Genomic DNA, 25825 nt, shown 5'->3' on the forward strand with positions numbered 1-25825 from the left:
CTGAGGCAGCGTCCCACATGCCACAACTGGAAGGACCCACAACTAAGAATATACAGCTATTTAGTGAGGAGCTTTGGGGAGAAAAAGGAAAAAAATAAAATCTTTAAAAAAAAAAAAGAATCCTAAAATTCATATGGGGCAAGAAAGGACCCCGAATTGCTAAAGCAATCCTGAGAAAAAAGAACACAGCTGGAGGCAGCACAATCCCTGACTTCAAAACATACTGCAAAGCTACAGTAATCAAAACAGCATAGTACTGGTACAAAAACAGGTGCACAGATTAATGGAACAGAATTGAAAGCCCATAAATAAAACCACACATCTATGGACAGCTAATCTTCGACAAAGGAGCTGAGGGCATACAATGGAGAAAAGAAAGTCTTTTCAACAAATGGTGCTGGGAAAACTGGAAAGCCACATGTAAGAATGAAAATTGAGCATTCTGTTTCACCATTCACCAAAATAAACTCAAAATGGATCAAAGACCTAAAGCTGAGACCTGAAACCATAAGGTTTCTAGAAGAAAATGTAGGCAGTACACTCTTTGACATTAGTATTAAAAGGATCTTTTCGGACACCATGTCTTCTCAGACAAGAGAAACAATAGAAAGAATAAACAAATGGGACTTTATCAGACTAAAGAGCATCTTCAAGGCAAGGGAAAACAGGATTGAAACAAAAAAACAATCCATTAACTGGGAAAAAATATTTGCAAGTCATACATCTGACAAAGGCTTAATATCCATAATGTATAAAGAACTCACACAACTCAACAACAAAAAATCAAACAACCCGATCAAAAAATGGGCAGGAGACATGAACAGACATTTCTCCAAAGAAGATATACGGATGGCCAATAGGCACATGAAAAGATGCTCATCATCAGTGATCATCAGGGAAATGCAAATCAAAACTACACTAAGATATCACCTTACACCCATTAGAATGACGAAAATAACTAAAACAAATAGTAACAAATGTTGCAGAGGTTGTGGAGAAAAAGGAACCCTCATACACTGCTGGTGGGAATGCAAACTGGTGCAGCCACTATGGAAAACAGTATGGAGATTCCTCAAAAAATTAAAAATAGAGATACCATACGATCCAGCTATTCCACTACTGGGTATCTAACCAAAGAACCTGAAATCAGCAATTCCAAAAGTCCCACGCACCCCTATGTTCACTGCAGCATTATTCACAATAGCCAAGACATGGAAGCAACCTAAGTGCCCATCAACAGATGATTGGATAAAGAAGATGCGGTATATATATATACAATGGAATACTACTCAGCCGTAAAACAGAACAAAATCGTCCTATTTGCAACCACATGGATAGGCCTTGAGGGAATTATGTTAAGTGAAATAAGCCAGATAGAGAAGAACGATCTCTGTATGACTCCACTCATATGAGGAATTTAAAAATGTAGACAAAGAGAACAGATTAGTGGCTACCAGAGGAAAGGTGGGGTGGGGGGTGGGCACAAAGTGTGAAGGGGTGAACCTACAACACGACTGACAAACGATAATGTACAACTGAAATTTCACAACATTGTAACCTATCATTAACTCAATTAAAAAAAAAAGAAAAATGTTCTCCAATTGCTTATGCCTATGGTTGCTGAACTCTGAACTCCTGGAAGCCAATGAACTGCACGGGGTCAATTGTGAATTGTATGGTATGTGATTCATCTCAATAAAACTGTTATAAAAAAAGCAGCAGCCCTGAAGATAAAGGGGACATAGTGGACAATGCCAATTGAGGACATTTGGCCTCAAAGGCCAGCGAAGCTAGAATTCAAGGTTTGTGAGGAATGCAATCCGAATGGAAGTGTGCTTCTGGGCCCCAGGACCTCACCTGGGGGGACATTCTGCTGCCACGTGGAACCCTGGCTCCAGCGAGGGAAGAGTCCGCCATGGTATTCCAACCCCTAAACACCCAACAAGCGCTCATTGGAAGCTGGGGCCATGCCGGAGAAAGCTGGGTGGGCGTCCAGACCCAATGACGCTGCCTCTAGCATTACTGGAGAGACGGAGCCCCAGAGGCTGGCGGCTGGAAACGCTCACTTCCTTTCCCGTCTTAGTCCCTTCAGGCTGCTGTAACAGCGCCACAGACTGCGTAGCTCATAAACAACAGAAATCTATCTCTCCCAGTGCTGGGGGCCAGGAAGTCACGGCCAAGGCGCTGGCAGGTTCAGCGTCTGGGAAGAACCTGCTTCCTGCTTCACAGACGACCATTTCACTTGTCCTCACCTGGTGGAAGGGCGGAGGAAACCTCCTTCCCAGGGGCACTAATCCCATTCGTGAGGCTCCGCCGTCAGGACCTCATCATCTCCCAGAGGCTCCACCTTCAATACTCTCACACTGGGGATTAAATGTCAACATAAGAATTTGTGGGGGACACAGACCTCCAGTTTATAGCCACACCCTGTCTGGGACCTAGGCCTTGACAGCCCTGCTGCTATTAGGAAAAACTTCAATACGAGAAAGAACTCTAGAGCTAGGAACTTCTTGACCTATAGTAACATATGACTCAAAATAAGCACCAGGAAATCTTCCCAGAGTTAACAAATTCATTCATTCTTTTATTGATAATCTTTCACATATATGTATGTGTGTGTGTATGCGTGCACACATGTACACCCCTGACAGGTGGTGTCCCATCACATTTCAGAATCCTCTCCTGCTTGTTGAAACCTGGAGCTATAGTTAAGGACTCAGGTATAGACAACGGAGGACATTCAATTCCAAGGGAAGACGGCATCCCAGCGTGCTCTTTGGGACGCCCAGATAGACAGAAGACTTCAGTCTCTCCCAAGGAGGCACTTCAGGGACAACTCCTTCCAACACTGAGCCTTACCATCTCTCCTCAAATGTCTTTGAACCACAGACCTCTAAGTGCAGAGTGACACACTCTCCTCTCTCGTCAATGCGCCTGCCAGGTCCTCATTGCCCTCCCACTCCCACTCCGCCCCGCCTCCCCACCCTGCTGCGGGCCCTCCATATCCCACACTCAACTCACCCTGCATCGGACCACCGTGTGGAGCTGAGGGCTCCCAGTTCCTGTGCTTCCAGAGCCCAGGGACTCAGCCAGGCAGCCCCTGAAGAACGCTTTGCTGGAGCTCTCCCATTGACTGACTGCCAAAACGTGAGCTTAGGATTTGAGTTTTCTCCCTGCTGAAGGCTGTTAGGTTTCACATCATACATTTCTATCTTGTCTCTTTCCAAAAACGATCCGAGGTGGCTTCTGGTACGTGTGGCCCTCAGCCTTCTGCTCTGCAGGGCCACAGCTCATCCTATTAAAGGAGTCCCAGGCCTTTGGGCTGACGGCCCGCCTCCCAGCCTGGCCACAAGGTCTTCCCAGCTGGGCTCTGGCTCCTTCCGCTCCAGGCTCAGCTGCAGCTCCCCACTCCGCTCCCAGCCCTCGCCACAGGCTGCTCCTCCCTCTCCTGGGACTGCTGCCTGCCCCACTACAAGGTCTTGGCCCAGCAAACCAGCTTCTTCAGCTCCTACATGACCTCCTCCAGGAATTTCTCCCTGGGCCAGGGGCCCCTTTGGGGTGTTTTCAGAGCCCTGGGTGGGCTTCCATTCAGCCCTTACATCTTGCATGACCATCCTCTGTCTAATCTGCTGCTCTCACTAAATATTAAGCTCCTTGGTGGCCAGGGCCGTGCCCAGTGTAATTTATCTTTCCATCTCAGATGCCTGCCATGTAGTAGGTGCAAAATAAAGCTGAATGAATGAATGAATGATGGGGACTTAGGGACACTGTGTCATCAGCTCCTGGGAATGAGCTGTGGATTCTTGTGGGGACAGAAGATGACCAGATGGTCAGAGAAAGAAAAGTTAAGGGGGATACCCTGGGATCAGAATCAAGATGTCTACATTTTAAAGGTACACAGCTCACACACGAACGTATATACATCTACAGACACACGTGTGTACCCATGAACACACACACACCCTTCTCTCAGTGCTCTGGGTCTGGGAGGCCCCTACAAGGCCGGCGTCTCTGGCTCCACACTGTCCCAGCCAGAGTTCTTCCGAAGCTCCTGGAAGAAAAGCTGTTGCTGAAGGCTTCTCAGGCTCTCCAGGTCCTCAGGAGAGAGTGGCTCAGCCGACTTTCCCAGGTCCTGCTCTCCGTCGTCCTCCATCTCTGTAAGTCCGTCGGGCGGCTGCGGGGAGCTCCTGGAGATATAGCCCTGGTCTGACTGCACGGACTGCCGCTGGCCCTCCTCGCAGGGTGTGTGTGGGCCTTGCAGGGCCACGGCTGGCCTCCTCCACCGCTCCTGGGCCTGGCAGCTCAGACTCTGCTGGAAGAGTGAGAACATCAAGTCTTCAAGCTGCTCCCTCACGTCCTCTGGGAGGTGGTCGGGTGACGCCGGTGGGGTGCTGTAGAGAGGCAGGTCCTCTGAGTCAGGGAGGAGGACACTGTTCCGCTGGGGGCCACAGCCCTCCAGCAGTGGGCAGGCCTCCTGACCCTCCACCACGGCGAACCGGCTGGCTGCGTGGCCCTCCACAGCTCCAGGGACGGGTTCCACTGCCTGAGCTGGAGGGATCTTCACAGGGACCACTGTAGTTTGCAGGGTCTGGGCTGCCAGCTCCCCCTGGGGCTGAAGCTGAGGTTCCAGCCTTGACATTCCTCTTCCTTCCTCACCGACAAGCAGATCTAGCACCAGGCAGCCCTCAGAGGCAGGCTCCCGCACCAGAGGCTTTTGCTTGATGATCCCTCCTCTCGGTGGCAGCAGTGGCTCTTCAAACACCTCTTCGTCCAGGGATGGGAGGTCCTGGTCATCTGCCAGGCAAAGGTTCTCACGCTCAAACCAGTCAGGCCACTGAGCCTGCCACTCCCGGAACCTCTCCACAGCTTCCCTGAGCTGCCAGCCGCTGGGGTTCTGCAGGTAATTTTCACCTGCGAGCACCCCAACACGGTGCATCCGGCCAGGTTCAAACATCTCCAGGTCCTGGATCCGGAAGTACACCTCCTCAAACTTGTCCATGAGTGGGTACCTGGGAGTGATGTTGAAGAGGTCAGGGATATCACTCTCACCACTGATGTCACTGAAGTAGCAGACGATGTAGGTGCCAAAGCAGGCTGGCTTCTTGAAGTCTGGTAGGATCATGTTCATGGCCGCCGTGAAAAGGTCCCCGGCGGGCTTCCAGTGGTCACACCGAAGCTGGATGGCGGGTTCCTCCCAGCCCAGGATGGCTTGCCACTTGGCCTGGGTGCCTCGGGAGCACAGGATGATGATCTTGGAGTTGCTCTCCACCATTTCCTGCTTCTGGCGGCCCACCCAGGTCATGACGCCCACCTCTGAGATAACCTGTTCCTCCAGCAGGTCGAGGGCCACTTCAGTGCCGCAGACGGTGAGCAGGAACTGGGCAAACTTTAGGACCACATCCACATAGAGGGGGTGGTCGGCGGAGTAGACAATCCAGACCTTCCTGGGCTTCAGGGGTGGGGGAGTCAGGCCGGCAGCAGGCAGGACTTCTGAGGGAAACAAGGGGAGCCAAGCCCGCAGGTTTAGGTGTGTGCCTGCATGGATCCTCACACCAAGGCCGAGGGCAGCACCCCCCACTGGCCGACCTGGGAGGGACCTGGCCAGGTGGAGCTTGGCTCTCTTGCCCAAGAAATGCACTGGGGCCTTGGAAGAAGCCGAATATTGCTGTTTCATCTGTTTTGCTAAAAAAACAGTCTGGTGCCTTCTGGAAAAAGAATCTCTCTCTCTCATCTTCTTAACTGGCCTCTGGCCTTTACTCTAATTATTTTAATTAAAAAAGGAAAAAAGGCACAAAGGCCTGCCTATGGAATAGAAATATCTGTTACAGGGAGGACTTCTTTTCACAAAATACGGTACGCCTCCCTTCCCTTCGTAAGTGATTAAAAAAATGTTAGCCCAGCCTTGCCATTTGAAGTCCCTTCCATCTGGGGTGCTGGAGGCGGGTCCTCTGGAGGCGAGGTCCCCTGAAGGGACTCAGGGTCGCACTGCAGAAGGCTGCCCCCCAAGCATCTCAAGAGAATCTCCACCACAGCTTTAAAACACACCCCAACCCAGCCCATCCAACCACAAATACTCACCTGTGTTTTTGGTGTCATTACCGTATTTTTCATGATGAGACCCTAGAAAGAAAAGAAATACATCAGAGTGGCTCTTTTGGAAGAGAAATAGGGCCCAGCTCACAGGGGCATCTGACGGGAGCACTGCTCCAGTCCTGACCCAGGGCCCACGACAGGGAGGGCGCCCGAGGCAGTGGCTCCCAGACACCTCCGGGCCTTTGCAGGGAGATGCACCATGGAGTAGGTCCGGTGCGGATCCCGGGTCGGCCACTGCGAGCTGTGAGCTGGGAAGGTTACTCACCCTCTGAAGCTCAGTCTCCTCCTCTGTGAAATGGGTGTGTTAGGGGATTTCATGTGGAGTGCCCAGCACATTGGACGTGCTCAGTCAGCTGGGGGCAACGATTCCACACACCCACCCAGTGGGGCCCCCGGGATGCTGACTGGGGGTCCATGCCGGCACCTCACCACAGTTCTGTGCCCTCCATCCCCCCAGATTGGCCACCCCCAAGCAGACTCCCCACTTCAGGAGGCAAAATCTTACAAGACATCTCTAGAAGCAGCCCCCACCAGGCCTGCTGACAACATTTCCTCCTGGTATTTTTCGGGAGGTGAGGAAGGGGAACGAACGGCTCCCCTCAGAGATGCGACGAAGGAAACTGGTGCATGAGTCAAGTCCTTGGGGACATGGACGGGGGAACGGAACCCACAGATGGCCGAGGATGACACTGGAACCCCAATCTCAATCCCCACCCCCTCGGCCTCTTCCCAGAACTGTCAAAAGACAGTCAAACCACGAGCGAGGTGTCTCCTGTCCTTGCCTTCACCCTGCAGCGTGGGGCGCTTCGGGGAAAGGCCAGAAGTGCAGCGGCAGAAACGAAACAAAAAGCCCCCAGACACCTCCAGAGGACTCGATGGTTTCTCAAGCCCTGTAGAGATGTGAGTAGTCCCCTGGGGAAGGGCCCTCCCACTAGATCTTTGCGTGGCTGGCGTGTGGTTCTTTCCATGTACAATAATTAATAATGGCGAATAGCTGATCCTGACAAGCCTGTGAGTGTGGAAACGACAGTCCAGGTCACTGAGGAAACAGCCTAGGGTCGTGGAGGGGCAGGGGAGGCCGGCCCCTAAGCCGAAGACCCATGTTCTCTCCTGCTTAGGACCTGGCCAGAGAGGGCTGCAGGGAGAGAGGGCAGCGACATTATTAACATCCACCAGCAAGCACCTTTGTCAGCACTACCATTTGATCTTCACCACAGCCCTGACAGGGAGGCGCTCTTATCCCGCCTTACAGAGCAGAAAACCAAGTCCAAGGTTTGGGAAGCAACTTCCTAAGCCTGCAAACCCATGAGGCAGAGCTGGGTCCACCCCCGTGGGTTCTGGGTCTACCCGAGCCTCCTCTAGCACATTGTGCTGCCCCTGGCTGCTCTGCTCGCCTCACATGCACAAGCCTAGGGGCTGCAGGAGGGCGCCGCTCAGGCTGCTCCACCTGCCTGGCTAGTCACTTCTGATGCAGGGACTCCCCAGCTGCTTCCAGCCTGTTGATTTTAATAAGACTAATTTTAGTAGCAATAGATACAATTGTGGCCAATATATACTGAGCACGTATCATGTGCAAAATTCAGAGGCACTATTTCACTTAATCCTTACAACCATTTTACGATGTGGGTATCACTATAATTTCCATTTTACAGAAGAGGAACCTGGGGCTCAGAGAATTAAGTAATTTGCCCAGATAGTAAGTGGTGGAGCTGGTATTTGGGCCCAGGTCAGCCTGACTGTAGGCTCTGAGTTCTTGACAACCAAGGCGAGGCCTAAGAGGCGCAATGTCTGTACTTAGGTTGAGGTTGAAGGGCTGGAATTGAAGGGTCCCCTCTGAGCACAGTCTCGCAGAGAATGGAGGGGGAAGAGGGGACATGGGGAGAAAGAGGAACAGAGGGGAAAGCCCCAGGACTGGCTCCCACAGCCCCTGCACTTACCAGGCAGCCTCCAGGCCATGCAGACGACCAGCAGGATGACGGAAGCCACCAGCAGGACGACGAGGCCCGTGATGAACCCGTACACCCACAGCGGCATATAGTCTGTGGCAAGCAGAACAGCACGAGTGACATGGCAGGGGAGGCCTGCTCTGCCAACACTGAGGTCCCGGGGCCCATGGCTGGCCCTGGGCTGTCCTCTCTGGCCCACATCATGGCATGCTGACCGTCTCACCCACCCCTGGGCTGCCTCTTGGCCCAGCCTTGTCTGCCCGGCTCCGTACAAGGCATGGTCAGGGACTTCCCACGTGGCCCCTGAGGACTCCTGCAGCACTATGGGAAGGCGAGCTGGACTTACCTGCAGTCGAGTCTGCAATGAGAACAAAGGCAAAACAGTATTCTTAATCATTAGCAGTAATCACAAAAATCGTCACTGACATCACTGGGGGCCTGCAGATGACCCTGACCCTACCCCGAGCACTTTAGGTACGAGTTCAACATAATGAAACCATTGCCGTGAAACAAGTTAGTCTAATAAGGGACGCCCGCTCCCACCTGGGAGGCCAGGGCTCTCATCCAGGCCAGTGCAATCTCTGTCACTGATCGGCACTTGGCTGTGGCCACACGTCGGGCTGCAGAAGGCTTCTGAACCAGAAGTGGGAGGCAGTACAGGGGGAGGGAGGGGCTGCCGACTCTCATGGGCTCAGGCCAGAAACCAGGCCTCTGCCACTTCCTTGGTGTGTGATCTGGGACAAGTTATGTAACATCTCTCTGCCTCAGTCTCCTCATCTATGAACCTGGGGGAGAGAGTCTCCCTTCATAGTACTATGACTCACAGTTTGTGAGGATTGGAAATCGACGACATGCTACAGCGCTTGGCTAAGTGGTGCAAAACTGCAACTCTATGATGATAACAACCCTCATTTTCCCAGTCATGGAATTTGAGGATCAGAAAGGTTAAGTACTTTGTCTGGGGCTACACTAGTGAAAGGCAGTCAAGAGTCCAACCCAGTAGAGTGTCTCTCTAAAGCCCCACACTGCAGGCCTGAATAACTCCAAGTTAAATTACACTCTGCACCCACCCTTAGGACCAGGGCAGGGTTCAGCTCAAGCTGTTGACTGTTATCCATTCTCACCCGCAACTACATCCCAGGACAGCCATAGGCTTCCTACCTGGAGTATCTGGAATTTCCGGGCAGGGTACGGTTACAGTGTGTCTGAGGCAGTCGTTCAGACAGCTGCTGAAGAAGGGCTGGATCTGTGAGGGCAGGAAGAGCGGAGAGAGCAGGACTCTGAGACGCGGAGGAGACGTAGGCCCCCAGCCCACACAGAGGCTTTCTCGCCAGCACAGGCTATTTGAGAGTCAGAGACCTGAGTTGGCTACTGCAGAATCTCCAGATCGCCCATCAGCAAGAGGGGCTCAAAGCACCCCTGCCAGATGGGGCTGGGAGGGCACGGCTGGCGAAGGCAGCTGATGCCTCGTCAGGCAGGGAATACCAGACAGCAGCGGGCTGGGTCCTCGGAGAGAGCACCGGTCCACGAGCTGCCCTCCTCCTCTCCTTGCCCATCTAGCAGAAATGGCCACCTGTGCCCTCCCACACCTGTCCATACCACATTCACCCACCTGCACGTGGTGGCGGCAGCACCAATTAAAGTCGGATAGGGTGAGCGTGATGTTGGCCCGCTGGTGGGAAGCCTCTGGTGTGTGCTGAGGAGAGAGGGGTGGATGCGGACGACTGGCTGAATGAGAACCTGCCGCGTCCGCCAAGGAAGCTGAGAGAACGCTGCCCACTGCTGTCCCGCTCACCCTCGGGAGGGCCACAGGGACAACTGCTCCTCGGGTTTCGGTTCTGGGAGAAGCTACACGTCCCTGGGGCACAGCTTTGTTGTTAACTCATGAACACATCTGGTGACCAGCAGTCCCCTCTCTGCTTTGGCTGCCAGGATCACAGAGACAACTCTGTGCTCACGTCCGGCAGCACAGCACACATTTTCTGCACTAACTGCACCCTGGCTTCATCTTATTTCTCCACCTATACTTCCCCTTTGTCTTAATTTCCACATTTTTCAAATCTTCAAATGATTTTTGGAATAAGTGGAATAAACAAAGCAAAACAGAGAATAGGGGAGAACGTGGGGTGGGGAGAACAAGAAGGCCTGGGTAGGGCGTAGGCAGAGACCAACTCCAGCCCGTCAGATGTAGGATCAGCTGTAGGAGCAAGAGGACCCACTAGGCATCAGCTCACAGCACAGGAAAGGAGAAGAGCAGCAGCCCGGGGTCAGTACTGACCGAGCACAGTACTGAGTGCTGAGCTCCTCGAACCGCAGTTCTGGCAGGACAGTCAGGGAGACTGGAGGTGTGGAGAGGTGGTTCTGAGCTGCTAGAGGGGTAAGAAGGTGGCAGAGAGTCACCTTGAGTATATTCTGTACGTCATCAAAGCAGCTCTGGTTCTCCATGTGTGGAAAGCTGCTCAGCAGGATCTGGTAACGGGCAGATTCATTCCACAGGGTGAAGTCCACCCGTAGCCGGTGGGCCTCCAGGGTCTCCACAGTGATGTTGGGATCCCACAGGCTGCCTGCCCAGGGCACAGAGGGAGGGTGCAAGTGAGGAGAGGGCTTGCACGCACGTGGTGTGCCTGCAACCAGGGAGAGCACTCTCGCCCAGCCCGCCCAGCGCAGTTACCTGAGCTCACACACGGCGTGGTTATCCTCATCCTGGGGTCCATGCAGTCTGCGGCCCAGAAAAAAGTGAAACCGTTAAGTGTCTGCCTTAGAAACTTGGCTTCCAGACTCCTGACACAAGTGATAACTGCTTTTTCCCTTCTGGGGAGCCTGTTCAAAGATGGCCCCTTCAAAGCAAGCTCTAGGACTGGCCCACTGCTACTGGCCAGGGGTCCCAGAGAACTGAGGGCTGACTGCTTGTCTCATCTCTCCTCTCTCAGGGAACATTCCAGATTCAAGTGTATTCCTCCTGAGCTTGCTTTGGGTGGCCGAGGGCCTCGGTCCACTCCAGTTCCTTCTCTCCCCACCGCAGCTTCCTCTCCAGGGCTGCCTCTGCCTTTTCACACGGGGAGAAGCACTTTGTTTCTCCATGGCAACATTTCTCAAACTTTTGTGTGTATCATCATCAGTAGTTTCTGATTCAGCAGGTTGGGGTAGGTCCTGAGAAGCTGCACTTTCAACACGCTCCCAGGTAACTGGATGATGTTGCTGGTCCAGGCACCACCTTAAGGACTTTTGCTCCAGTTATCTTCTTGATCCCCTCCCCCAACTTCCCTGACTCTAACATTTTCGCTTTGGTTTAAGAAGACATGTGACAGGTATGAGTCGCAGAGGAATGACAGGCACTGAGTCAGTCCACTTTAGGAACAGGGGAGGGGACTGAGAGATTCGCTCACTCAACAAATACTTATGTAGTACCCACTACGTGCCAGGCACTGTTTGAGGCACTGGCAATCCGGTGGTGAATAAGACACAGTCCCCACCCCGGAGATCACATTCCAGTCGAAGAGACCAACAAAAACAAGCAAACAGCATGACACGCTGTCATAATTATATCATGACAGTAAAATGCCAGGAGAGATGAGTAACATGAAGAAAAATAAAGCAGGGTAAGCAGATAGTGTGTGTGTGGGGGGGGTGGGGCTGCTCCAGGGATGAAGAAGGCCATCACCATCCTCAACAAGCACTTTGTGATCACCATATGCAAAGTGATTTGTGGGGTTCTGGAGACCGCATGAACAGGCTGGGGGTCCAGATGTGGCTGACTTTGAGCGATGAGAACTACTGCAGGCTATGGCCGAGATTCCGGGGAGGACGGAGAACCGAAGGTGCACACACATAAAAAGTGTTTAGAGGGTGATGCTGGCAGTGCTCACAGGCAGGACGGATTAGAGGGGAGGGGAGACGGCGTCATACGTGGGACGGCGTTAGATACATGCAGGCAGGATGACGGATAAAAAGCGAAGGACAAGGTGATGAGCGCTGGAACTCGGTTGGGAGCAGGGTTACAACTCTTCCGAGCGTGGCTTGTCTTCCCGGTACTTTCTGGGCAGGAAGCGTGCTCCTCTAGACGGAGGGAGGGACTCCAGCTGCCAGAGAACGCCTGGGGTCTTAGCCCAATACCCACCGTTTGTGCCAACAGGGAACCAGCTCTGCCTTTAGGCAGCAGAGGCTGCAGCCGTGCCCCGAAGAGCTCCCACCCCTGGCATGGGTTTGTTCTGTGGATACGCCACACGCACACAACGGCAGCCACCGTCCAGCCAAGCAGAGGGGCAGACGAGCCACCTGCTGGTTTCTTCTGCAGAGCCGAGTGGTCAGGCAATGGCCTGGGAGGGCGCTCTTACCAGGCACGAGGAAGTTCCTGGACTGGTGGGAGGGCGCTCTTACCAGGCACGAGGAAGTTCCTGGACTGGTGGTTTGGGTCCCCGTGAGGGAAAGGCTTGGGCAGGTGGTGGACGGTCACCTCGTACTCCTGGCCAGGCTCTACCACAAAGTGAGCGAAGGTAAAACGCCACTGAAAAGAAGGGAGGAGGCGGAGGTTGGACAGGTCACACACACACCTCTCACCCGCCTTGCCCAAAAACCCCACCCCACTCGCCCCCAAAAGATCACTCAAAAACAGGAAGATCACAACAAGATGCAAAATCAGAGGCATCTGTAACTCTGTTTTTGTTTCCTCTGGTCCTTCCTGCCTATTTTAAAAACCTAGGCCTGGCCTCCTCAGTGGACAGCAGTGTCATATGCAAGAGAATCTGGGGAAAGGCAACAGAGGCCTCCTCCCCACCAGCCCTCTCACACCCCGGGAGGGGGTGTGAGGGAGCCGGGCCAGAGGACTGGGGCTGTTGGGGGAGCTGGCACGCCAGCCGCAGCTAAAAACTATTTGCTAAATGACTTCCTTCTTAAATGGGAAAGCCAGGCATCTCGTGAGAATGTCCTAGAGCACAAAAGTGGGAGGGAGGACTATAAACAGTCTCGCTCACCCGCGCCCACAGAGCCTTTGCTGCAGAGACAGAATCTGTGCAGAGATTTTCTGCTTGTTGCAGATTACAGATACTGACTTTGCTTCTCAGTAGATCTAGGCCACTAGTCCTCACCATCCACCCAGCCGGCAGGTCTGGTCCCAATGAAGCATGAAGCATGGGAGAGGGGCTCTGTCTTGGCTGCTGTGTTGGTGGGAAGTATGCAAATAGCCACGTTTTGCAGATTTAAACTAGCAGTTTTCAAACTTGAGCTTGGATCAGAATCACCTGGGGGGTTGTTAAGCACCCTCAGAGCTTCTGATTCAGGAAGTGTAGGGTGGGGCCCAGAACCTGCATTTCTAACAAGTTCCCAGGGGATGCTGGTGCTGCTGGTCCTGGGGCCGTAGATTGAGAACCACTGCTTTAAACGAACTAAGGGAGAATCAACATTTTACCCACCCCCCGCAGTCCTCTGGTCTGGACAATGTCTTCCTTGCTGGAGGCAGGGCCCAGATTGATCTCGGTTATGAATAAAGGTGGAGGGCGGTGTGCAAGCTGTCTTCCCTTTCAACTTCCTTCACAATGAACAGGTAGGTACGGTTGGAAGGAAAAGCAGGGGGAGGCAGGTCTGGGAAGTTTTCAAAACATGCTCTGCTCCTCACTGTCCTCAGATGGACGTGACCCGCTCCGGAGTCGGCCTTACCCGCTTGTGATGGTGCTTCAGTCTGGACAGAAACTCAAACGTGACACACAAACGTTCATTGGTGCTCAGCTGCAGGACAGATAACTCTGCACCCTCCAGGTACAGGATGCTGGCTGAAGGTCAGAGGGAGGGGAGGAGACAGATGCAGACCACACACCGCCGGGTGTGCCACTTCCCTGTCTGTTATGCTTGCTCACTGTTAAGAGAAAATCTGCCCATCTTACTCAACCCTCCACTTCCCGTTTCTTCTAGCTCACTCTTGGGCCTGAGCAGCCTACAGCCTTGCAGACACTTCCCAGCTGGAGAAGGACAAGAGATATTTTACACTGGGCTAGAGGCAAACGCTTTGCAAATCTGTGGCCAAGGCCTCAGCAACGTGGCACATCAAACACGGGCATTGCCGTCCTTGAGGGGGCAGCAGCCAGTTTACAGAGAACTCCTCCGGCCCTGTTCACACCTCTGGGGCTGGCTCTTCTTAACCCCAATCTTTCTAATCCTGTAATACAAGTGTCTACCCTTGAAAAGCTTTGGGAAATGTTGTTTTAAGAAGTTCCAGCCCCTAAACTAAGGGGAAAAGCAGGCTGGCAAATGTGTTACCATTTTTCCAGCAAATGTTTAGTACTGAAGTCAGAGAATTAACCACTTGACTTTTTCCCCCCAGGGTGATAGAGATTTTAGGCCAAAGGAAGGCCTTTCATGAAGGATGGTGGGATGAGAAGATATCATCATGCGTTAATGCCTAAAACACTGAAAAAGTATGCACTGCATGAAATGATGGGTCCTTTCAGCACTAAATTTGGGCCCTCATGTCTGAGTGCGGGACTAGGAGCCCAATTCTGAGTCTGATGGGAGGGCCAGGGCTAGTTTGCAGATTCACCTGGAGGTGGGCAGGCTCCCCCAGGGCCCGGCTGACATGCCCACTCACCATCTGTCTGCAGTGTCCATTCGATGTGAATCACAGGGAGCAGGTCTCCTTGCTGGGTGTGGGCAAAGTGCAGCTGGATCTGGACGTCTTTTGGGGAGGAGGGGGTCAGGTGTGGAGGGTGGAGCCAGCTGTCATCCAGGCAGGTGCCTGGTAGCCAGGAAAAGCAGAAATCAGAGACTTGCATGCTCTGCAAAAAACTGAAGAAACTGCAAGAGACAAGCACACAGACAAGATGCCCCAGCAGTGGGTCCAGAGAGCTGGATTTTGAACAGTCAGGAGCCTGGGACCCTTGGTGGGTTCTCAGCTTCCCCACCCAGCCTCCTCTTTTCTAATGCTTGTCTGGGGTCACTGCAAAGCTCAGAAGTCTACAGGGCATTTGAAGAGAGAGGACAAAGCACACGACTTGGTTGTGAGATGAAGCAGTGGTGGGAAATGGGGGCACAGGAGAGATGGCGAGGTAACAGTGTTGCTTTATTTGTATATGCCAGGGGTCCCTAAGGAGCACAGACACTTGAAATATGTGCCTCCTTCTTGCATTAAAACACAAACCAAAATCAACACCACAGACGGCTCTCGCTTTCCAGTGCTGAGCTCTGGCAAATCTACCTGTATCACAGGCCCGCTGGAGCAGCTCCCGGAGGGCGCTCACAGCCCCCCAGTGACTGTGCAGACCCACTGGAGCAGCTCCTGGAGGGCGCTCACAGCCCCCCAGTGACCGTGCAGACCCACTGGAGCAGCTCCCGGAGGGTGCTCACAGCCCCCCAGTGACCGTGCAGACCCACTGGAGCAGCTCCCGGAGGGTGCTCACAGCCCCCCAGTGACCGTGCAGACCCACTGGAGCAGCTCCCGGAGGGCGCTCACAGCCCCCCAGTGACCGTGCAGACCCACTGGAGCAGCTCCCGGAGGGTGCTCACAGCCCCCCAGTGACCGTGCAGACCCACTGGAGCAGCTCCTGGAGGGCGCTCACAGCCCCCCAGTGACCGTGCTGACCCGCTGGAGCAGCTCCCGGAGGGCGCTCACAGTCCTGGCGACAGTGCCGCCTCTCACTTCCTGACTTCTGCATGACGAACACGCATGAGGGGAAGCCCAGGTGCATGCACCCTAGATTCGCAAGGATCCTTCCTGCTGCAGGCTGTAACCCTCGGCCTACACCAGAAGCGAGTGGCAGCGCGTCCGTCAGAGATGAGCACGAGGTGAGCACTTGATTGACAAAGCAACAACAAGTGGAACAAACCAGACGACTTACTATTCTTGACTGTGCAGTTCAGCCCCTGTGGAAACAAGGAGGAGGTAATTACAGTGTGAAAGAACTTTAATTCACAAGCCAGGCTCCAGACGCTTTCCCCGGCTCATTCTCGAGAATGAAATGCACACAGCTCTCCCTTCTCACGTTCTGGGGGCACTCTTGGGAGTGGGAGACAACATTCTCCTCACAGAGCAGGAGAGGCAGGCACAGTGGATGGCAAAATGGAACTGACACTTTTGGAGTAACTGTTGTGAGCTGGGAACTTCCCGACTTGAAAAGCCACAAAGAGGGTTCTCTCAGGGCATCTGGCTGAACAGGCCTCCGCCTCTCCTGAGGCTTCCAGCCTTCGGTTTCAGTGCTGCAGGAGGGGGACAAAAACTACAGGCTCTGTGACAGGATCAGCTATGGAAATCCACTGAGTCCCGACAAACTCCCCCAGGGAAGGTGTGCCAGACTGTTCTGGGTGACATAGATATCATCTCACTCATCCTCATAGCACACTTAACGATAAAGTGCCCTTGGCTCCGTTTTATAAATGAAGGAACTCAAGTACCAATATTACACTATACTGCCTCCCAGTCTGGCAATTTGTATTGACTCTCTAACCCAGAGGAGATCCCGAGGGCCGAATGTAGAAGCCCCAATTACAAACAGGAGGGAAATGGCATCACTGAGCTTCAGTTTGGCTAGCTGACTCCGCTCTGGACACACACACCTACCCCCGGAGGTGTCGCTTCACCACCACTTACCAGCTAAGTGACTTTATCTAACATCGCCAAGCCTCCATTTCTTTAACTGTAAAATCAGAATAACCATAATACCAACTTGATAGCGTTGTTGAGAATTAAATGACACAAATATAAATAAAGATCATGGGGCAGGAGATGGGCTGTTGGCCACAGTAGTGTGGGTGAGGGAGCCTTCCACTTTTCACTTCTAACGTATCTGTATTGCAAAAGATTTCAAACAATGGGAATGTATTCATATTTTACACAATTAAATAAAATAATACACGGCTACTGCACTGTTCAGCAGGCAGCTCACCAGGAGCCCTAAAAGAATCATTATGAGGAATTTCGTTGGCTGCAGTGCCCAGAGAACCATCGCACTGCCTGCTAAATGAGACAATATTTGTCCAGTGTCTAGCACACAATGGCGGCTCTTTAACTACTGGCTCCCCTTCTTTAGAGCTTGGCATATGGCAAGTACTCAATAAACAGAAGCTAGTATTGTAACGGGTGACCTCCACACATTCCCATTTGGCAGTGGAGCAAGGAAAGAACTCAGGCTCAGGTGTTTCCACCTATCTTAACTGGCAAATGGACCAAACACGTCACGTGGGGCAGAAAGTCAGATGTTGAAGCAGACCAGAAACACAATGTTAAGGACGCAGAGAGATGTGGTATATGCCTGTGAATAGGGTACTGGGGTCAGCACCTGTCTTCCTCTCAAGAGGGAGCGGAGGGGCAGGGTTCATGATGGGAAGGACAAAACACTATGGCACCAGGGGTCATTCACAAAGTGGATGTAGAGATAGTATCCTGGAGCACGCTCAGGACCGAGTCTAAGCGTGCCATTGGTCCGTATCCTCCCTTTGTGGGACACCAGTTCATAAGCCCTCAGGGTCCAGATTTTCTGTATCCTATCCAGCTCCTGGTGATTAGTTCTCAGCTAGGGCCATCACAGCCCTCTGGGCCCTCCTCACTTGTTCAACAACGAAATCCATCTAGCTGCCTCTGCTCACTCTAACGAGCATCTCTCTTTCCTGAATGGTGAGATTATCACTCCCTGAACGCTCTCATTTCTTCTCCCACCTGAAACTCCTAGGACCAGGGCACAGAGGACAAGAAACTGGTTTTTTCACCTTGAGATGGGGAGCTCTTCTAGAAAGGAAAACAGACACTCATTTTGGGTAACTCTCTATTATCCACTGGCAGCTACTCAGAAGCCACTGCAAGACGATGCGCATGATGAAAGGCTCTTGTCTTCAGTAGACTGAGAGGAAGCTGGGAGGGTTTGAAAACACGGTCAGTTGATTAACAAAGACGCTGGAGGGTGTCCTCTTCTAATGCCTGTGATTGATGGAATAGCTTGCTATGCCACCATAACACTGTTTTTGGTTTTGGTTTTTGATAGTCATCATTGTACATAAATTTTGTCTATTACTATTTTGCTTATAGTTGTTATTACAACAGCTTCTGACCCTTATCAAATACCTCTCTAGCATTTATTTACATAACTTTGTAGATTTTCTCCTTTAATTTATTGATCTAATGAATTACGTTGGTAGATTTGCTGATAACGGACCAACTCTGCACTCTTGGCATAAATCCTACTTGGTTATGGTGCATTATGCTAGCATATTCTGCTAGATTAAATTCGCTAATATTTTATATAGAATTGTTTGTATTTATATTCAAAAGTGACGTTGGTCCATAGTTTCCTCTTTTTGTATACAGTTTATCAAGTTTTAGAATTAAGTTTATGCTAGCTTTAAAAATGGGTAACTGTCCCTCTTTTTTTTTTTTTTTTTTTTTTTAAAGATTTTATTTTTTCCTTTTTCTCCCCAAAGCCCCCCGGTACATAGTTGTGTATTCTTCGTTGTGGGTTCCTCTAGTTGTGGCATGTGGGACGCTGCCTCAGCGTGGTCTGACGAGCAGTGCCATGTCCGCGCCCAGGATTCGAACCGACGAAACACTGGGCCGCCTGCAGCAGAGCGCGCGAACTTAACCACTCAGCCACGGGGCCAGCCCCTAACTGTCCCTCTTTTTCTGTGATATTGAAGCAGGAACGGCTGAATAATGTTTAAATCTCAATGGCTATCAAAACAGAAATGGTTGAACAGATTGCCATCTACTATGGAATATTCTGTAAATATTAAAAAGAATTAGTTATATAGATATCTGTTGGCCTAGAGTGACACCCAGGATGTGTTCATGAGTGAGAAAAATAAGTTGCAAAGAACTTTTTATCATATAATCCAATTTTCTATGGAAACAAGTGATGAAAAAACCCTCCTCTCTCTCTCTCTATACGCTTAAATATGATTGTATGAGCATATAAAAACATGTGGACAGACATATATCAGGCTGTTAATACACTGGTTACTGGGGGCAAAGGATGGAAGCAGAGGAGATGGAGAGAGGGAAGATAAGGGGAAAAGATTTAAAGAAAACAGAAAAATATGCAATTAAGTGGATATAGAATAAAAAATTCCATTAGAGGTCATGTCGTGTTGACCGTGTACACATATATTCTTCTCCCCCTCCCTAAACCATATGAAAGTCATAGGAAAGGGAAAATTTTTATAAATTCTCAAGGACAAAGAGGAAACATCAGTGGAAAAGAGATGAGAACAAATTTTTAAAAGACAAAGTGGAAGGAGCAGGCTCAGGCCGAGTGGAGGAACTTCAGTCTCAACGCTGCAGAGGGAAGACTGGCAGGAAAGAAGCCAAAGGCTCAGCGCAACCGTCTCAGAAGCAGGTCTTAGAGGGAGCAGGTGCTCCGCAGGTAGTTCAGAGCACGCGCCTGAAGCGGGCAGTGAGTCAAGCGAAGGTCGACACACGGCATGCTGGGAACCTCAGCCCTGCGTGCCCTGCCCTGACCTCAGCACGCTGGCAGCCAGGCCCAGAGAGAAGGCCTCCAGGGGTCGACATTTGAGAGCCCCCGACAGACAAGCCACACTCGCCTGACCCCTACAGTGACGTCCAATGATCAATGAGCCCCATCTACACAGAATTTCACTCAATCAGCTTTTTAGGATTTCATTCTTAAAATATTCTAAAATAGCCAAAAAGTACGAGATATTTGAGAATGGTTTCCTCTATGAAAAATAGATCAAAACAAACAATTTTTTTAAAAAGATGCTTTTGGAGGAAATAAGACAATGCTGTGAACAGAGTAAAATTAAAACAAATATAATTATTATTGTTTCAAAGAGATAAGAGAGGTCACTGCAGCCATATGACAAGGACAGGACACTGGAAAAATAAGCAGAGAAAAAAATGAAGCGCGAAAACAAAAAATTTCATGTAAGTGTTGGGCTATAAAATTCCAGAAATTTCTCTGAAAGTAGAAAAAATACAAACAGACAAAGGAGAGAAAATACATCAGTATTTAGAGAATCAATTCAGGAAATACAAGGTATGATTTACTGGATTTCCAGAAGCAGCTTACACAGAAAATAGAGAGGAAAAAATTAAAAGATTCCCAAACTGAAGGACACATAATTCCAAACAATAAAGGTCCACTGAATGGCGTGCACAACAGATGAAAAAGAGATCTGGACCAAGGCGCAATGGCATGACACTTTTGGAACACCAGAAATAACAAGAAGATCCTACATGTTTCCAGGGGGAAACAGCGGGTGCCACACAAAGAGAGTGCAGTCAGCATGGCATCAGCTTTCTCAGTGTCTGTACTGTTTGCGGGAAGGCAACAAAACTCTGAGGGACAATCATCTTTAGCCTAAGACTTTTATACCTAACCAAACTGTTAAAAAAGTGTGAGGGTAGAATAAAGACATGTTCAGACCTGTAACATATCTATATCTATATCTATATATCTATCTCATACCCCTATACCTTCTCTTAGGACATTGCAGGAGGATATGTTCCAGCGAAATGGGGGAGCTCATCTCTGAGAAGGAAGACACAGGACCCAGGACACGGGAACTACAGTCATGACAGGGCATCTCGTGTGACAGCCGTGCCACAGGCCCAGAGAGCAGTCAGTCAGGCTGCAGCTGGAGAACACAGGCCCCAGGAGGGAGTTTTCTGAAACTGGTGGAATATCTGATGTTGGACGAAAAAGCATACGACAAACCTGATAGAAAACACTAAGACTAGTTACACGGAAAACGATGGAAGTGAAGAATTAAAGTAATTATCATCTCCAGGGGGGAAAAGAAATTATACCAGAAAAGAAATATAATCAAAATACACACACTTGCCTCAGCAGTGAGGATTACCTACTTGTTACAATATAAACACTGAGCACTGATTTAACTAACACCGTGCTACGACTACAACAGGGAGACTGGGAGGAGAAGCAGTGGGAGCAGGGGAGCGTAGGCAACTTAAATTTGCATCTATTCTAACAGGTAGCATCTAAAATCGACAAATCAAGAATGACAAGAGCAGTCCATTTAGAAACATGGAGGCAAACGCCAGAAGAAATACCTACAAGAAACACAAGTAACGTCGGGGGAAGAGGCTAGGGGGTGGTGAGGGTGGGACAGGGCTCTGCTGTCTTTCTTTTAAACATCTTAGTACCATTTTTAAAGGATCACCATATATTACCTTGATAAGGATTAATTACAAGATAGAATTTTATCCATGATGTTACTCCAAACAAATGAAAGGATTGAAAAGTGAGATGAACAAATGAAAATATTAACTTGTTTAGGGGGAGGAATAGTGGACATGTTTTCCTTATGACTTAATTCCCAGATAGAATTTACTTTAAAGTAACGTTTTTAACAACGTAAAAAATGCATGCAGGGTCTTTTTTGGATTGTGTTTTATTCCCCTCCAACAAATCATCCCCAATTTCTTTACTTCAAATGCCCTTTTTAAAAAAATAGCAGGATCAGAATATTCTTTATGAACTGCCTGCCTGTGAGTGGCATTTTGTTAGGCCTCCTGCAGAAGTCCAAGAGGGAGAATGTTCGTGATGATGAAGACGACGACAGCAGCAGCTAATATTTACTGAGCTCTTCTTTTGTGCTGGGCATCACCCGATCTTTAACACTTTAATATCCCATTTAATCTTTACAACAGTCCTATGAGGTAAGTACTATTATCCCATTTTTACTGATGAGAAACTGAGGCATGGGGAGGTCAGCTGAGTGGCCTGAGGTCCCACAGAGCTGACACGAACCCATGCAGTTTTGCTCTGAACCCACCCTCTCAATCACTGCTTACGGCTTCCCTAAATAAAAAGGGAGACTAATATTCTCTGTCCACAGTGGTGGAGATTAAAAGGAAGAAATAAAAGACCACATGCAACTCTGTGCATTAACAGAACGTTACCAAGTGCCTGGTAAGGAAGAGCGGGCTCTGAAGTCACAGACACAGCCCTGCACGGACCCTCAGCCCAGCTCTCACTAGCTGTGTGGCCATGGGTCATCACCCCGCCTCTCTAAGCCAGGTTAATCACAGCAGCCTGGCAGGCTGTGGTGAGCACTGACTGAAGTCACACGCCAAGCCCCACACAGAGCCCAGCGCAAAGCTGCAGGTGGACGTTAGCGCCCTCATGCCCTCCGACACCACAGTGTCCCCGGTCCGGCCCCTGCGCACAGCTAGCACGTTATCTGCTCTCTCCATAACCCACTGAGGTGAGGACCACCTCCTTATACAGACAAGGACACTGACTTGGGGCGGTGGAGTGACTAACTCAAAGCTGCAGGGTGGGTGACAGGGGAAGCGTGACCCAGAGCTGGGGTCTTCTGACTCTCAGCCCGGAGTCCTCGCCCCTGCACCACCTCGCCACATGCTTCATCTGATGTCACACAGTCTCCAGACAGAAGGCTGGCAGTGAGCAGCCAGAGCGAGAAGTCAGGAATGGTGGCCAAGGAGCCTGTCAACTTTGCTCACTCCTCTACCAGCAGTGACCCCAACCCTGACGGCCTGCACACCCACAGCATACGAGAACGTCCACGTAACACAACTTCGTATACTCTGGAAAGTGGCACAGCTGAGAGCTTCCGGCAACCAGAAGATAGGCGTGAAACCAAACAGCTGCTCTACAAGCCAAAAACACAAGTGCTCAGGAAAAAAAAAGAATCTGTAACACAACACACATCCTGTCCATAAAACTGTGTGTTAACACTCAGTGACCAGCTCCAAGGGGCTGTCTTTCCTCTGGGCTGCAGCCACGGGGCCCAGTGAGAAAGCCCAGCAGGGGAAGGGCCGACCATAAGGCTGCCCAGGGAGATGCAGTGACCTGTGGTTTCTCCAGATCGATTTCTGTGGGGAACTCAGAGTCATGTGGGTTTTGAGGTGCTAAATCCGGGCAGCCGGAAACAGTGCTACGCCTGGTCTTGGTTTATCACTGCTTTTCAAGCAAAGCTAATCATTCTTCATCCATCCATTCATTCATTCCTTCGTTCTTTCACTCCACAAATATTCATCAAGGCCCCACATCTGTGCTTACAACACTGGGCTAGGCAGAGCACAGGCCTGCGCAAGGCTTGTCTCTGTCCTAGGAGGGAGTCACTGGGAGCCCCAGCCAGCTGGGCTTTGGACAGACATTTATACTCTGGAAAGTGGCACAGGCCCACCTTGAGATGGCTCACCTGGCCCTTTCATTGTGGAAATGAGGAAACCCAGGCACGAGCAGCCTGAACTGCCCAACACTGCAGAGATTGTAAGGGTAAAGTCTGGAGGCCATTCCAGGTCCTCAGAGGCCAAGTTTGTAGCTTTTCTTCCCTCTCCACATCGTGTTGCATCTACTAAAACATCAGAAGCGGGAAAGAAATCTGAAGGGCGTGGTTTCTTTCTTTTTAAAAGAACTAGTCAATGAAGCAGGGAAGTTGTTATGAGTTGTCTGCCTGCGAGCCAGGTGTATGCAAAGGCAAGTGGGAGGAAGGAAGAGCAAGGAGAGGGCAGACACATCTGCCCAACAGCAGCTCTCCCCAGCCCGCTCTGGAATCCTCCCGTGCCCCACTCCTGCTCCTGACTTTCAGCTTTCCACTGAACAATCAAAGGCAAACCTGTTTAGCCCACCTCTCATGCACGACACGATGGAGTCCCTACCTCCTTTTCTAGCTTTTCTCACTTTCCTGCCACAGAGACCTCCACTCCAGCCACACACCTTATCCTGCCCACCCAAGGGCCTTGGCTCAGCCCCTTTCCACCAGTTGGAATGCTCCATCCTTTGGGGCTGCCCAAATGTCTTCTCTGCCGTGAGGAACATCCCAGCTAGAAGTAGTTTTTCTCTTCCCTGGAATTCTGTACACACACTGGGTGTACGAAAAGCACTTGCCACAGACTGCCTTGCACCATAGTGACCTACCTTCCAGCCTTTTTCCCTCCCGGATGATTTAAGTCCCTGGACACTGGGGTCCTGGATGCGTTTCTTTACAGCTTCAGTTCCTAGCAACAGAACCTCGTATTTTGCAGGCCCCGGGCCAATGGCAGTCAAAAAACGAACACTGAATCATCCATGGGAGAATACTTCCACGGCAAGTCTGCAGGAAGGGTCTGCTGGGCATATGTCCCCGCTTTTCCCAAAAGTGGGAGTCACAGTCATTTCCCAATGTCATTCACATAAAAAAAAATTCTGCTAAACAGTCACTCACCCTCCACCCTCTTTTGGTAAACAGTCCATAAAATTAGATAAGGAGAAATATCTCTGGTTGTTTCACATCCTCTGACTCAGATCTGAGCATTACTCCTTAGGGTCAGTGGCGGTGGAGGAGAGGGGACTGAAGAAACCAGAGAGAAAGCGGAGGAAAGAGAGGACAGCTTAGAGCGGAGAGGCTGTGGAGGCGGATACAGTGTTCTGTTGTTTCTCTTTTTTTTTTCCTTAAGATGGTCCTCCACAACAAGGGCACTACCCAACATGTGGGTGTGTCACTTCCTGTGGGCACCGCTCGGGGTACGACTTGACAGATACAAAGCGGCTGTTATCCCAGATGCGAGTGGCGGTGGATGGGGGCGGGGGGTAGCTGGAGGGGTAGCTTAACCATCTGCCCCATCCCAGGGCTTCGCCCCTCTGGGAAGGTGTCACCGAGCTGCCCCGAGTCTGCCGGCCGCCCTCCGCGCAACTGTCCCAGGACGGCTACAGGCCGCGTCTCACCGCTCAGGCTCCTGGCCCCGCAGGCCGCCCGGCTCGTGGCGCGGCCCTCAACGCGGGGTCCCTCCCTGGGGAGCAGGGCTGAGCCCCGTCGGGCCCCCACCTTCCGCACAGCGCCCTCTGGCCGGCTGCCGTGCGCTCGCGGGCTCCTTTGAAGGGGCAGCTTCCGCGGCCCGAGTCGGCCTCCCGGGCTCGCGCCGGACCACAGCCGGGGATCTGTGCGCCGCGCTGCGTGGAAGCCGGTCGCGTCCTGCCTGGCTCCTCCGATGGCCCCCTTCCACCTCCCCTTCCAAGCAGTCCTGCCCCGCCTCTCTGGCCGGGCCCCGTGCCTCGGTCTCCTTCCCCAAACTGGGGCGACGGCGGAGGTGTCACTCCCGCCTCCCGCCCAGGAGGCCACTTCAGATTGTGCAACACGCGCAGCGCGATCTTTTACCCCCACAAACTCCCTCTCCGCCCAGGTCCACACCGCAACTCCCACCGCTGCGACGGTCCTCCCAGGTCTTTGTGCCCAGGCCTCGGACCCCCAGCGCAGACTTCCTGCCCGCCCAGCCCGGGGCACCTGGTCCCCAGCCGCCGGCCCTCTCCGCCCCCCGCCACCGCAGCATCCTCGCGGCGCCCGCGCCTCCGGGACGCGTCCGGGTCTCACCTGCTGGGAGCAGACGGGCGCCGGGTGCTCCAGGAGCCGCGGGGAGGCGCGACCCGGGGCCAGCCCGCTCAGGAGTAGGAGCAGGAGCAGGAGCAGGGGCAGCAGCCCCGGCGGGGGCCCAGGGAAGACGGGCGGCCCGCGGCGCGGAGCCCCCATGGCCCCAGCACCGTCGGGGGGACTCGCGGCCCGGGGCGCGGGCGCAGCCAGGGAGCGCCCGGGGGCTTCCTTGGGCCGCGACGTCCCGCGTCGGCTCTGCTCCGCCCGCTTCCGGCTTCCAGCCGGCCGGGGCGGGCCGGCCGAGGGGGCGGGCCGAGGGCTGCACCGCCCCGCCGCCCCGCCGCAGGTGCGCGCCCCTCCCCGCGCGCCGAGCCCGGCCTCGCTCTGCCCGTCGAGCCGGAAAACTCGGCTTTGGTCCTTTGCCCCTCTCCTTTCCCTTCTCGGTCATGTGACATCAGGCCCGACTCGAGACTCAACGAAGTCCGCTGTCTTCGCCCCGTCCCTTCTTCCCACCCCTCTCT

The 25825-nt window shown here is 52.0% G+C and overlaps 1 protein-coding gene across 1 annotated transcript; it reads right to left on the reverse strand.

The window, feature by feature from the left end:
• Positions 1–2563: 2563 nt before the first annotated feature.
• IL17RA (interleukin 17 receptor A) lies at positions 2564–25585 on the reverse strand. The gene is made up of 13 exons (XM_070620333.1): positions 25308–25585; positions 15863–15887; positions 14617–14763; positions 13692–13804; positions 12417–12543; positions 10711–10758; positions 10440–10603; positions 9652–9735; positions 9201–9285; positions 8386–8397; positions 8031–8132; positions 6079–6120; positions 2564–5490 (listed from the first exon to the last, which is right to left on the reverse strand). The coding sequence occupies exons 1-13, from the start codon at positions 25461–25463 to the stop codon at positions 3995–3997; spliced, it is 2601 nt and encodes an 866-aa protein (XP_070476434.1). The 5' UTR covers positions 25464–25585; the 3' UTR covers positions 2564–3994.
• Positions 25586–25825: the final 240 nt, after the last annotated feature.

Source organism: Equus przewalskii, chromosome 5 (assembly GCF_037783145.1).
Source record: "Equus przewalskii isolate Varuska chromosome 5, EquPr2, whole genome shotgun sequence".
NCBI classification, from domain to species: domain Eukaryota; kingdom Metazoa; phylum Chordata; class Mammalia; order Perissodactyla; family Equidae; genus Equus; species Equus przewalskii.

Bases quoted from the DNA above. Each gene is read 5' to 3' on its own strand.
- IL17RA (XM_070620333.1), bottom strand. From the start codon at position 25,463: ATGGGGGCTCCGCGCCGCGGGCCGCCCGTCTTCCCTGGGCCCCCGCCG. The intron at 15,888-25,307 runs GTGAGACCCGGA...TTGTTTCCACAG, and splicing joins CGCCCGTCTGCTCCCAGCAG to GGGCTGAACTGCACAGTCAA. The intron at 13,805-14,616 runs GTGAGTGGGCAT...TCTGACCTTCAG, and splicing joins ATGGACACTGCAGACAGATG to CCAGCATCCTGTACCTGGAG.